Source organism: Martes martes (assembly GCF_963455335.1).
Source record: "Martes martes genome assembly, chromosome: 3".
In the NCBI taxonomy this organism is placed as follows: Eukaryota; Metazoa; Chordata; class Mammalia; order Carnivora; family Mustelidae; genus Martes; species Martes martes.
The window spans coordinates 11,730,235-11,744,473 of record NC_137890.1 but is presented as its reverse complement, the minus strand read 5'-3'; the positions used below and the strand labels follow the sequence as shown (position 1 = coordinate 11,744,473).

At 45.3% G+C, this 14,239-nt stretch overlaps 1 protein-coding gene across 6 annotated transcripts in view; it reads right to left on the bottom strand.

Annotated features, from left to right (window-relative positions):
• Window positions 1-14,239, bottom strand: part of DOCK9 (dedicator of cytokinesis 9) — a 173,961-nt gene that overhangs the window by 139,540 nt on the left and 20,182 nt on the right. For all 6 annotated transcript variants that reach the window (XM_080799509.1, XM_080799511.1, XM_080799507.1 and 3 more), the window contains exon 2: window positions 12,153-12,269. In XM_080799509.1, coding sequence (XP_080655635.1) covers window positions 12,153-12,269 — 117 coding nt within the window. The remainder of the gene's footprint in view (window positions 1-12,152; window positions 12,270-14,239) is intronic.

Below are 14,239 nucleotides of genomic sequence, written 5' to 3'. Positions count from 1 at the left end.
TCTGAAGACAGGGGAGGCCACCGTGCAGCGGCTGCGACACTGAGTTACAACAGGTGAAGAAGGTCTTCTGCAGGCGGTAACCGCTCAGTTAGGCACGTGGCTGCAGAATGTGGAAGAGTGAGGGAAATGTCCCCGGTGCCACCAGACCTCTAAGATGGGCTCTGAGGGCTGCGGACGGCCTGAGGTCGGAGAAGAGGGCCCAAGATGCCCACAGCCGGCTGGACAGGGATGCCCACCAGGTCTCAGGGCAGGGATCAGCTCCCATCTACCCTGAGGCAAAAGTGTGGACACCCTCTGCTTAGCAGTCAACCCCCACCCCTGTCTGTAATTCCATATGGAGCATCCTGCACTTGGGTTCATTTTTGTGTTTGTTTTAATTCACGTAGTAGAACTGCCTTCAGACTTTTGAGGGCTCGGCGCACTTGCAGAGAAAGAGTACTTTGATCTTCCAGGAGAAGGACAACCTTGGGGTGTGGTAGAAGGGGGGCCGCATTCAGTGAGCGGGGGGAAGTAGATGCTGCCAGAAATCAAAGCCCAGGCGGTTGAGGGAAGACAGCTCTTGGGGCTGGCGTCCCTCGGCCTGGCCCACCTCCATTACTAAGCAAGCAAACCCTGGGCTGAATTTATATTGTGCTCCGCTGGGCCAGATGGACGGAGTCCACTCCAGTGTTCTAAAGTTATCTTGGATTTTCAACTACTCCCTGTTGGGCAGCTCTCAACACCTCCTTCCTTTTGTCTCTAGGCCTGAGCCAAGCTGCAGGGAACCTCACGTGTCTGTAGAGTTAGGTCCCCTTATAGCATGTGCCGGACCCTGGCCTTGGTTGCCTTTGTCTGTGCCCGAAACATTACTACAAGAAACTCTGGGGACTCGACTGTGACTTCTCGAGTACAGCGTAGTGGAACCTTTCCAAACGTCTGGCAGTGGCATTCATTCCAGAACAGCTGACTTGCTTTGGGAGGATTCAGTCCCAAGCCAGGCTGGAAACTGGCTGTTTCCCACATCTCCTTGCGGAGATCATGTCTTGGCGACATGACCCACAGGGTTCTATTAACGTCAGAAGGTCCCATTCTCAGTGTCCTGAGAGCTCTCCATGTCAAATTCACTAATAATTACAAAAATGGACAAGGCATGGGACAGGATATGGGTCTAGAGAAGGAATCCCGTTTAGGTTTCTGGAGGGGTCTTACAAAAAATAACTCTCAAGGAACCTGTTGAAGCCATGCTGGCAGCCACCTGTCCCGCACAGCTCCTCTTCCTCAGCCCCTAGGAGCCCCCCCAGGCTTCCATTCCCAGGCTCCCCTCCCGCACCATCCTCTTCTGTTTGCTCAGAGTGCCGCCCTGTGTGACATCACTGACTTTCCTTGCTGGGCGTCCCCACGTTCCTGCGTGCGGCCCAGAGTGGCACCCACGCCGGTATGCCCAGCTCCCCTCTTTCGTCCCTCTTACCTCTTCTCTGCCAGTCATCTCTAAAAGTTTCATCTGCTAGCATCAGGCCTCAGCTGAAATCCTTTCCATGACTCCTCATTTCCACCAGAACACAGTCCAAGCTCCTCAGCACAACCAAAGACCTTGGCTAAGCAGCGCTAATGACTTTCCTGGACTCCCTTGGCCGTCTTCAGCCCCCCAGCACACGGGGACTTGTGACTCCCTCATGCACCAGGCCATCCACCTGACTGCCGGGCCGCTCCCACCACCCACGTCCCCAACCAGCCTCGAGACCCGCCGACTCTCCTGCTCGTCTTTGCTTTTCCTACACCCAGCAGAACATGCGGCACAACATAAATGTTTGTTGAATGAATGGGCGGTTGAGATTTTAAAATGTGGATTCTTTCACTCGACTGTAATATGACTCAGGGTTCCAGATGAGACAGTGTCTCAGAACTGGTGAGCCTTCAGGTAGCCTCTGTCACCACATCATGTCCTGCTTCCTAAAATGTCACATGCATTTATAGGTGTCAATAGACCTTTGAGAGTCATAACGATTTCATTCTGCTGACACCCCAAATCATACATTACATAGCTTTCCAAATGCAGTAAACTATAAATAAGTTCATGTTCACAACCGTTCATAACCAGACTCATCGATTAAGTTCAGTTTTTAGAGATTTTGTTTGGTTTATGTTGGGTTTGGTGTTACAACGAAGCTTGGTTTTAGTCACTCTTAAATACCACTTCACAAGAGAAAACAGCATGGGGGGGGGATCCAGAAAACGAGGAGTAGCCTTTGGTCATTTGGGGGACAAGTGGCAGGTCCAGCTTCCCCACAAGTTGCTCCACATCACACGACTTTGCAAATCTTCAGAAATGAACAGATGTTCCCTCAAGAGGAAAGAGGCTGCTTCCTAGGCCCTCAGCTCCCTCCCTGCCAACTGAGGGACATCAGCTAGGGCTACAAAGAGCTTTCCTGCATGGAGTGTGGCTTTGGTTCCTTACACATCTAGGAGAACCCAAATTTTAGGGCAAATGTTCTCTCTGAACTATATATTAAGAAAAGTGAGTTTTAAGAAGGCTTCTCACTTACCCCAACACCCAGATTAGTAACAGAGAGACCGGGGCCTAAACTTCCCGCCACGTGACTAAATCTTGGGTCTAGAGCGCCTATCTTCCCTCTGATTGATTTATGTTCCATCTGGTAACAAAACCTTGAGGAAGATAAAAGCAAGTACAGTTTCTTTTGTTTTCTACTCATCTGCATGTGGCTCCACATGTCTTTCTCTAGAATGTAATTTCAGTTGCCGAAAAGACCATACCTTTGCGTGAACACCTAGCATGGTGAATACGCTCCGTGTTAGACCAGGGCCATTATTTACATATTCCAACATCCTGCTGAGCTTTCCTCCCAGGAAGGCTCACTCCCCCAGGTTCTCCTCATCACTCAGGAGCAGTTTCAGTCACACACCAAGGGCGGCTGCCCTCAAATCCCTCCATGCGTTTGCCGGCATCACCACCACCACACTGGTCTTCCCAGACCATCGGCCTCAGCATATCAGTTCCTGGGAGGCCATCCAAAGTCTTATTTTAAACACGGCAGAGCTGAGACTCTGCTCCGCTGACAAAACACTAAGCAGATGGGGAAGTCCTGACTTGAGGACCTCTGGTGTCAGGGAACTTCACTGAATCTCCTTCCTCTGTCCTCTCTGGATCTCACACACACACAGCACACACACTTGGGTCGCAGTGAGACACTCCGAGCAGGACACACTCTGCCAGGTGACCCTGGCAGGAAGAGGCAGAGCAGTGGATACAGCAGGACCCTTTCAGGTTGCCGCAACCACAGAGACTTTGAACTTACTAATACGTTCAATGACATCTGGTGATTCTGAGGCCAAAACCTAGATTTTCTCTTTAAGGACTCTGTGTTCTTGTTTTTGCATGCAATCCTACGGTGTCTCCTTTCTTCTACTCCCCTGGTCTGCCACCTTGAGACAGTTTTATAGTTATGAACAATTATAAAGACTGATTGGATAGTCAATGAATATAGAGATACAGTATAAATAAGTCTCCATGTGCTTACATGGTCTTAAGATATTACCTTTGCTTAGAACTTCGTCTATGCATGTCTGTTATTCACACTTAATAACCTAAGACAAATACATTAATCGCATACAAAAAACTGTCCTCCTACCCCTCAGTGCTTACAAGGATGGTCTGTGCTTATACCTTTTTACCAACTGTGGGACATTTACCATTCTCTCTGACCTATTTAAAATGTGAACTAAACACTATTTTTTCTTAAAAAGGAAAGAAAAAGACCTGAGGAAGGGAGGGAGGAAGGGAGGGAGTGTGGCCTGAGGCGGGGAGCACATGCATACAGTGCTGGACTATGAGATTTATCCAGTATCTTTTACTTGACATAAGAGAATCAAATCTTAGATCCATCGGTGCAGGTGATAGTGTGTGTGTGTGTGTGTGTGTACTATTTCATCTAGTTATTTATGTAGTTAATCTCAACTCCCTACTTGATCATAAGTTTTCCTCAGCAGCGTGCAGTATTTCTTTCTTTTTTAAGATTTTATTTATCTATTTGAGAGACAGAGCAAGTCCAAGGTGCGGGGGGGCAGGGGCAGAGGGAGAGGGAGAAGCAGACTCCCCACTGAGCAGGAAGCCCAACATGGGGCGTGATCCCAGGACCCCATGATCATGACCTGAACGAAAAGCAGACACTTAACCGACTGAGTGACCCAGATGTCCCACTGTGCAGTATTCCTTATAAAAATCGTGTAATAATACAGATCTGCCTCAGTGAAAAAAGGCTACTTCCCTTCCCTACCCTTCCCCGTGATCCATGCTGCCTAGCAAATGTCCCCCTGTGTGATGCAAACATGAAAACGCCCCTTCTCCAAGGGCTACTTTATATCCCTCCAACTTTATGTTCACACCAAGCATTTCCGCTCTTTCACCCACCAGGTCCTCAGCCCAACATCCACCTCCAGGGCCTCCACAGTCTGTGGCAGGCCATTTCAGGACCTCAAGCGCCTCAGTCTGGGGCCCTGCCGCTACTCCCCACCCCCACACACCATCTTGCCACTACAACCCCCATCCCCTGTTTTCTCTTCTCAGTTCTCCAATACCGACATTCCCAAAAAGGCTGTTTTCACCAAAATGTTAGGTGGAAGGGCCCACTCTTGGTTGGTGATTCATACTTTCTCATTCTCTCTCTCCCTCTCACTCATTCATCCCACTCAGCAAGCATTACTGAATTCCTGCCCTGCGCCATGTGTTTCCAGGTGCTTGGAAACATCAGTGCCCAAGACCAAGACCACTGCCCCCACAGAGCTCAGGATTAAACCGGTAAGTATGCTGGAAGTGGATAAGCAATGTGGTGAGAGAAAAATGAAACGTAAACGGGACCAGGAAGGCCAGAGGAGGTCGGGCAGCACGGCAGTGGGCAAGGACCTCACTAAGAAGGTAAGATTTGGCAAAAGGCTTGCAGGAGGTGGGAGACAGCTGGGTAAAGAATTCACCGGCACAGGGGAAAGCCTGAGAAAGGGCCCTAAGGCAGGAGATGGCCCAGAGGGAAGGAGGAGCCCTGCGGAGGCCGGTGTGGCTGCCGCTGAGAGTAGGAAGACAGGGAGGTCACGATAAGGTCTTCACCGAAGGGCTCTGAACACAGGGGTGATACCATCTGACCTACCTTTTAAACTTATTTTTAAACATACCCTGGCTACTCTGTTAGAATAAACTGAAAGGCGTCCAGAATAGTATCCAGAAGACTTGCTAGGAGGCTCCTGCATTAACCACAGCAGGACACGAAAGGGTGAGGGCTGGGGCCACGGTTACAGCAGTGGAGGAATTAATCAATCAATGACTCTTACTGTCACCCCCTCTTCATCCTATTCTCTAGGTTTCCAAACCCTTCTCACACACCCCCCCCCCCCGCCAATGAGCTGCACTCCCCTGAGGCAGCCAGTCACTAGTCCCTCAGCCCAATCCACTCTAAATTTCTCAATAGCCAATCCTCTCACTGTTCAGAGATGGAACTCTCTCTCCTCCTTCTTTCCCCAAAGACTGTCAGTTCCATCCCCAAGATCCCCAAAGAGCCCTTTTACTTTTTTCATTTCTTTTTTTAAATCTTATTTATGGGGCACCTGCGTGGCTCAGTGGGTTAAGCGTCTGCCTTCAGCTCAGGCCATGATCCAGGGTCGTGGGATCAAGCCCTCCATCAGGCTCCTGCTCAACAGGGAGCCTGTTTCTCCCTCTCCCTCTGCTGCTCCCCCTGCTTGTGCTCTCTTGTTCTATCCAATAAATGAATAAAATCTACTTTTAAAAAATTAGTTATTAATTTATGAGAGGGAGCCTGGGGAGGGGGATGCAGAGGAGGAGGGAGAGGAAAAGACTCTCCAGCAGACCTCCCACTGAGCATGGAGCCTGATGCAGGGCTCCATCTCACGACCCTGGGATCCTGACGTGAGCTGAAACCAAGAATCAGATGCTTAACTGAGCCACCCAGGTGCCCCCGAGAAGAGCCCTGTTTCAAACCACATCCCTATTATAACACTGGTATCTTTCATGTCTTCCCCATTCCTGGATTTCCCTTCTTAGCTCATTCTCTCGTTTTCCCAATCCTGTTAAAGCCTCTTATTCTTACTCTGAGCCACGATGATGCCTTCTCTCTGCTACCGCGTAACACTAACCGCTGTACCCACCTGCTCACTGCAGCCCTGGCCAGAAACTATCTTCACTGGTCAAGACATCCTCAGTATCAACTCCCCCACCCCATCAGGAGGAGTTCGAGACTGTCTGCCCTTTCTGCCTATCGTCTTCAAAGTCCTCTCACTGTCTTCCAGGACCCTGCAGTTTCCTGGTTCTTTCCCAGCTTTCTGTCTTTGTTTCCTACCTCCCTCCTTCCTCAGTGAAGGCACACCCAAGATCCAGTCCCCATGGAGGTACCCCCATGCTCTTGGCCTCCGGGCCACGGGCTCACATTGCTATGGGTGAGCCCAGTTCAATAACCTCTGCCCCTCTCTCAGACTGAACTTCTGCATTTCCAACCATTTCAAAAATTCTCAGCACCTGGATGTCCCACTATCTCCAACTTAATAGTATAAACTCCCATAGGACTCAATCTCTCTCATGCTAATAGTCACATTCTCCTTCTTATTAGAAACCTTAGGTCATTATCTCTTCTAAATTTTGAGCAACTTGAAAGCAAGAACCGGGTCTCCTGTTCTAAGCATCACACAAGGCTGCACCCCATTGCACAAGGATTAAAACTATCAATTACAAGCTAAACAAATACACTTTTCAATTCAACTGATCAGTTACATCCAAAATATAAGCTTTTAAGACATATTCAATCATAAAAATATGATCTATCCCTGTTTTCTGTAAAAGTCATTACTTAGTTTAAACTAGAATTAAAATTCTCATGTCCTGAAGGTCTGGCCAATTTCAATTTTGAAATATTATTTATCCAGATTTTATTCAGGTAGGTTCAATCCTAGACATGAACTAATATCCCAGAAACCACAATGTTCACAGAAAGTTATACTGTTGGCCACTGAATTCCCTCTGATAAAAATTTCGAGGAATTTATCAAAAGAACATTTTTCAATAAAAAGCTCAAAACAAAGTACTGAGGTTATTTTTTTGGCAGCATATAATAAAAAGTGAGGACAAAACAGTGTGGAAAGAATTTTTTCTTTTCAAAAGGACAGATGGGAAATGAGATCAGGGACTTCCAGGCCCTTTGTAAGCAGCAGGGCCTGGCTTCCTTTTCAGGTCACTGGTTTGTAGATCACTATCAGTCTCATGTTAAGTAGAAGAGGAAAAGAAACAGGGGAAAAATAAAAATCAGGATGTTATTTAAAGGGAAATGGATTAACCACATTTTTCTATACAATGCTGAGAACACTCTAGGATTCTCCTGTATCTAAACACTGCCAAAAATGAAAATTTCTAGGACTGCCCATTCCTAATCATCTTTCCTTGGTACTCCTGTCTTTCCTTTTAAATTCACTTACTAGGGAACATGATGTTGATACTAAACCATGAAATGTGCAGGAAGAACACTGGAGAAATTACTCCTCACCCTGACTTGGAACAACTTTAAGGATACAGCAATTTCACATCCATGGAGCACAGAAATCCCGCAACCATGTGTTTTTTTTGTTTGTTTGTTTGTTTCCCAACTGTGGTAAAATCTCCGTAACATACCATTTAAACCATTTTTAAGTGTACAGATTGGGAGCCTTAAGAACACTCTCACTGTGCTGCAGCCATCACGACCATCTACCCACAGAACTCTTATCATCCTGCAAAACCGAAACTCTGTACCTATCAAACAGTAACGCCCCATCCTGTCTCTATGAATGTGACTATTCTAAGTACCTCTTGTAAGTGGAATCATACAAAATTTGTCCTTTCTGATTGTCGCATTTCACTTAGCATAATATGCTCAAGGCTCACCCACGTTGTGGTCCGTGGCAGAATTTCCTTCCCTTTGAAGGCTGAAAAACATCCCATTATATTTGGAGACTACACCTGGTTTACCCATTCATCCACTGGTGCATACTGGGGTTGCTTCCATCTTTTGGCTGTTGTGACTAACACTGCCATGAATATGGGGGCACACGTGTCTCTAAGTCTCTGCTTTCGATTCCTTTAGGGACATCTCTGGGAGTGAATCATGATACGCTCTTTTCTGTTCTTCCATATAAATTCTATCCTTGTTAGTTTATATCACACACCAAACATTAGTTTTTGTGATATATACATGGTATCCATAAACTGCCACCAGCATCGTTTCTTTTTTTTTTTTTTTAAAGATTTTATTTATTTGACAGGCAGAGATTCCAAGTAGGCAGAGAGGCAGGCAGAGAGAGAGAGAGGAGGAAGCAGGCTCCCTGCTGAGCAGAGAGCCCGATGCGGGGCTCGATCCCAGGACCCCGGGATCATGACCTGAGCCGAAGGCAGAGGCTTTAACCCACTGAGCCACCCAGGCGCCCTCTAACAGTAAAGACATTAGGTGGGTGTGAGGACAGAGATTCACACACACACAAGGCCTGGGCCTTCATCCTGGCCACAGCGCAGGTGGTGACCCGGGACCACAAAAGGTGTAAGAAGCCGTTAGGGAAAATCCCAAGACAATGTACTAAGATGTAAATACATACAGTATGAACAGTAAGTATTAAAGGGATGAAGAGAATGGGGAAAAAAAATCACTGTGGACTTGAACATCTTTAGAGGGCATGGGATGTGAAGTGGCCTCAGAAGGGTGAGAAGATTCTAGAAGGATGGAAGAGAAAAGAAGGTATCGCCAACAAGAAGAACCATGAAGCCAACACAGAGACAGAAGAGAACAGACCCCAAAGCATGAGGCTGATTCTGAAAAAGGAGTGCAGTCAGCCAGTGAGGGATGCATGAGCCTCACAACCCTGGCTCTCGACCCGGGGCAGATAAAATTCAACTTCATAAATATTCTGAGGGCTGAGAACTGTCCTTTTGCCTTCTTAAAATCCACAGTGACTCCATGTCTCTCAGGTTATTTTGTCTGTTTATTTTTTTTTCTATTTTATTTATTTATGTGACACGGGAGCGTGCACTCAAGCAGGGGGAGCAGCAGACAGAGGGAGAAGCAGGCTCCCAGCTGATGCAAAACCCCATCCCAGGACCCCAGGACCGTGATCTGAGCCAAAAGCAGACGCTTAACCGACTGAGCCACCCAGGTGCCCATCTATTTCTTTTAAACACTCTTCTCCCACCCCTCAGCGAACACATTTGACCAAAAAAAAAAAAAAAAAAATTGTACATAAGACTCATGTCCAGAGAACACAGGTGTGTCCTTGAAAGCTATCAGGGCGCCACGATGGCGTAGTCGGTTAAGCATCCAGCTCTTGGTTTGGGCTGGTTGTGATCTCAGGGTTGTGAGATCGAACCAGGCATCAGGCACCACACTTGCAGGAGTCTGCTTCAGACTCTCATCCCCCTAAAATAAATGAATAAATCTTAAGGAAAAGAAAAAATAAAACCCTGACCAAGATTAACGTATGTCCTGCTCTAAAACTGTACAATTGTTTCATCACTATCCATACTTATATTTTAGTCAATTATCACTGCAAATACATTTGACAGAGCTTTGCACAAAGTTCTATTATTTTAACAGTTAACTAATACCGTTTAACTAGTAAGCATGATCTTGCAAATTAACCCCCAGCATGCATTTTGCTCACAATTTGACCCACTTCCTAACCATCTTGCTGGTTTTTTTCCACATGAAATACTTTTCCCTGATCTAATTCTTCCCTCTGCCTCTAATAATAGAAGGAATTCTATTCTGCCTAAAAATAGAGGGACAGAGGGAATCTGTGACACTTCTAAGACATTTTGCTCATTCAGCTAAGTAGACAGTTATTAAAATCACCAAGACAATCTAACAAGAAAGCACAGCGTAAATGGCCTTACCTAGAATATAGGAATCTCCAGGAAAATACTAACAGCCTCCAAATTTAAATGGAGCCCATCATAATTGCTGTGATGGGGATCAAAGCTGAAATTCAAGCTCCTTTTAATCTTTCAGAAAAACTTCCCGAAAACAGAAAATAACTTCCTTATTCAATCTTGGCCAGCAAAATGTCAGTGAGTTCTTTGCCTTTCCTAGAAAATTTATGCCTGGTATCTCCACAGAAATCATTACAAGCAAAAGGGACAAAGGAGTTTTTCTCAGAGTTTCAATCATCTGGTTCTACAACTGCTTAAACACTCAGGTTCCTTGTCCCTGGGGTAAAAGATGATACTAAATTAACTGTATCTTGTTTCTTTGGTTTGTTTGCATCTTGAGTAAATTTATCTCGGGCTGCAAACACAACTTTGCATTCTAGGTTGCAAACACTGGGATAACTTTATTACTCATACCAAGAAGAATACATACACTTCATGCTCAGAGAAACTTGAGATAACCTTTAGTTTCCTCGGAGCACACTACAGGAAACGTGTGTCAACGTGAAGCCTAATTTGTAATCATCTGATTTAACTTCTCATGCTGATAAACTTATTGCTAAAATCACAGGCAAAAGAAATCATTCTGAGGCTTCCACTTATGTTTTAGGTGAGTAGTCTATTATGCAATGATTTTTCAAAGCATCGTATTTTGAGGCATGATCTGAAAGCACTTATCAGTGGAAGGTACTTGGGCAGCAGAATCACACTCGGGGCCAATGCCACTTCCATAGCATTCCTTATTTTTCAGGAAGGAATTAAAGAATAATCATTTTCTTCACATGTACCTCTAACAAGTTTTTAAAAAGTGAACATTTGTAAGAATTCCCAGCTTTGTTGTAAACTGGTAGAAATTTGGGAGGGAAAAAAAAACTTCAAAGAATATAGTTTAACAGTGGTTATAACATGGAAGTTTCTAAAGACAATGCAGTAGGCACAGAACTGTATGTGGTACGTTATGTTTAAGGCAGTGGGATTAAAAGAAAGTGGTGGGGGGAGGCTGTTCACATCAAGTATTTAAACAGCGTATATTCTGTTTTGTTTTACAAGTAGGTAGTCCTTTTTATTTTACTTTTTATTCACTTTCATTTTTATTTTTAAGTAGGTTCCACACCCAGTGTGGAGCCCAAACCAGGGCTTGAACTCATGACCCTGAGATCAGGACCTGAGCTAGATCAACAGTTGGGAGGCTCAACCAACTGCACCACCCTGGTGCTCCCATAGCACTTTTCAAATTAACCCACAAAGAATGAAGCTTTAAAAAAAAAAAAAAGGCAGCTCAATTCACAGAAAACAGGGCATTGGATGATAATAGCACCAGGTAAAGAAGCTTCGAGGCAGAAAAGGAGCACACGATGAGGCAGGTCCCAGAGAGCAAGGGCAGTAACCCGAACCTGCACAGCCCGCAGTGACCGCAGGCGGACAGGCCTCTAACAACACTGGGGTCCTCCTCTCACTCCTCACTGGCCTCACAGCTCTTGTGGGTGGCTCGGCCACAGGGCTCTCGCAACCTGAGACCTGAAGCAACAATCTAGGGAGCAGCTCCCAGCAGGAGGCAGGCCGGGCCGTCTGCTGGCAGCCCCCGAGAGCCAAGGAACAGCACGTGTCGCTCACCAGAGAGGCAGACGTCAGAACATTCCTGGTTACCCCAAGCCCTTCCCTGGGAGCCCGCACACAGTTCAGGGGTTCTCTCATGGAGGCTTCCCAAGATGCGACCCTGAAAGGACACACAGTGCTCCCCAGAAAATGCTCTCCTTAGCACCAAGGCACGGGCAGAAACCATAAATCTCTCTTCAAACAAAGCTCATAAGACATAGGAGGTGCCTGTGTCCATTAAATCTGCCCAGAGTATAGCACTTTTATTAAAAGTATACCACACACAAAACATACCTATGTCCTATGTGTAATACATGTATGTGTGTATGCATGCATAGGCATGCGTTTGCCTATATGCATATATAAACATATATAACACGTATTCATATCTGTATGTATTTATATGCAAAAATAATACCATTTTTAAAAATCAACCCATAAAAAAAAAATCAACCCATAAAGGAATGCATGGAAAACATAACGATATAACTTCTCTCTCTTAAATAACATCTTCATCTTTTAAAAATCCTAAAATTAAATAATCAAACAATAAATCATTAGACTAAAAACAATTATATGTAAAAGACCAACCACATGGCTCTATTTAAAAGTTAACTACCTGAAAGTCATCATAAGGGAAGAGCAGCATCTCCCTTAAACAATCATTCAGGATCTGTGTCTTCTTCTGGACGATGACATTTTCATAGTCCAGTGGTTCAATCAGCTTTGGCTTCGCCTAAAAGGTAAAAAAAAAAAAAGTAACTGAAACATTCTTAAAGATAAATGATTAAAGAACTTTGTACTATTTCTGCATTTTCCAACTTTTCTTCAGTGACATTATGTCAATTTTGCTACAAGGAGAATCAGAAACAAGACAGAAAAGTTATTTTCAAAGGAACAGAAGATGCTTCCTGTACTCTGTCTACAATTCTTTTTTAGTTACATAAGCACAAAGAAAGCTATGAAGTATGGTAGAACGTCCATTCATGTCCTGGGTCACCCCTGGCTAGGTCAGTCCCCATCCAAGCCTCGGGTTCTTCCAGAACTGCCCTGTGTAGAGGTCCAACTGTGGGCTAGTAGTGAGGGCTGGATGCCAAGAGAGGCAGCCTTCTTGGCCCAGGATTAAAGCATCTACAGGGCTCACTATTTCATATAAGACTCCCCAGAACTCTTCTCAGAGTATCAAAATATCTCCCTGTCTCCTGAAATGTCTACATACTTATTATATAATACTGAAACACACAAAAATGTGAGCTATGAGGGGTGAGAGGATGGTATCACCTAAACCAGGGCTTGTGTGTGAACCTCAGCAGGTAGGAATGACCATTCCTACCATGCACTGAGCAGAAGTAAGAGGCAACAAGCAAGCAGGGAAAGAAATGAGAGAATATGCTTTGTTTGACTATTTCCAAAGTTAGTCTTCTCAGTAAAAATCTCTTCTATCTTTTGCCAGGCATTGCCATGGTGTTTACTGATCACTACCCACACGGGAGGCACTACGTGGGCTAGGTCAAGGAGAAAGATACCTATTCAGCTATATCGCAGTATGCCAAGTAATAAAACGGACACACATGCATGTGAGTGTGCACATGCATGCACACACACACACACACACACACACACGTTCTCAGAGGTAGCTAAGTCCATAATATCAATAGTTCCTACAAGATTATTTTTGAAACTATTAATAAAAATCATCTGTTACACAATCTAAACATTTTATGTCTATTCAAATGACAATACAAATGAAACATTAAAGACATCCGGTACGTGGCATCACATTGGGAATTGTGGCTGAGGCTGCTACGTGTTCCCCAAACCTCACTTCTCCTTCTAGGTACAGCGGGACCACCTCTCCCAGCCTCCCCGGGGTTAGGCGTGGCCCTGTGTCTTGAGGCCAATGGCAGGTGAGGGGAAGGAGTATGGCCACTGCCAAGCCTGGAATGTAAAACTCTCTGCCAGAGACTGAATGATGTATTCCTTCCAAAATTCACATGTTGAAACCTAATCCCTAGTGTGATGGTTTTAGTAAGTGGGGGCTTTGGGAGGCAATTAAGTCATGAAGGTAGAGGCTTTATGAATTGATAGTAATCTTATAAAACAGACCCCTGGGAACTCCCTTCTGCTGTGTGAGGACACAGTGAGGAGAAAGCCATCTATGAACCAGGAAGTGGGCTCTCTCCAGACCCCAAGTGGGCTGGTGCCTTGATCTTGACCTCCCAGCCTCTAGAACTGTGAGAAATAAATATGTTGTTTAAGCAACCCCCCCCCCCATATTCTGTGCCAGCTGCCCTAAGTGACTGAGATAGCCTCCCTCCCTTCTCCCCTCTGCCAGCATCATGTACAGGACTCAGGAGGCCTGAGGAGAGGATAAAGCCCCAAGAGAGAAGGAATCTGGACCCTGAACCACCGAACAGAAGGCTGCCTCCTGAAAACAGGTGCCGAAATATCCGTGAGCAGGAGCAAAAGCACCTACTGTGTTAACCACAGAGATTCTGGAGTTGTTTAAAGCGGTTGTCGGCTTACTTCCCCTAACATACATACAAATGCCTATTTTAACTTCAATTACCTGATTTAAAAGTAGACTCTACAAACATCTACAAAGATGTCTGGACATGCTAAGAAAAGAAATGCAATGACCAAACAAGGGCACTGTTATAATTTAGCAAAATATACATTTACAGACAGAAATAAAAATACACACAA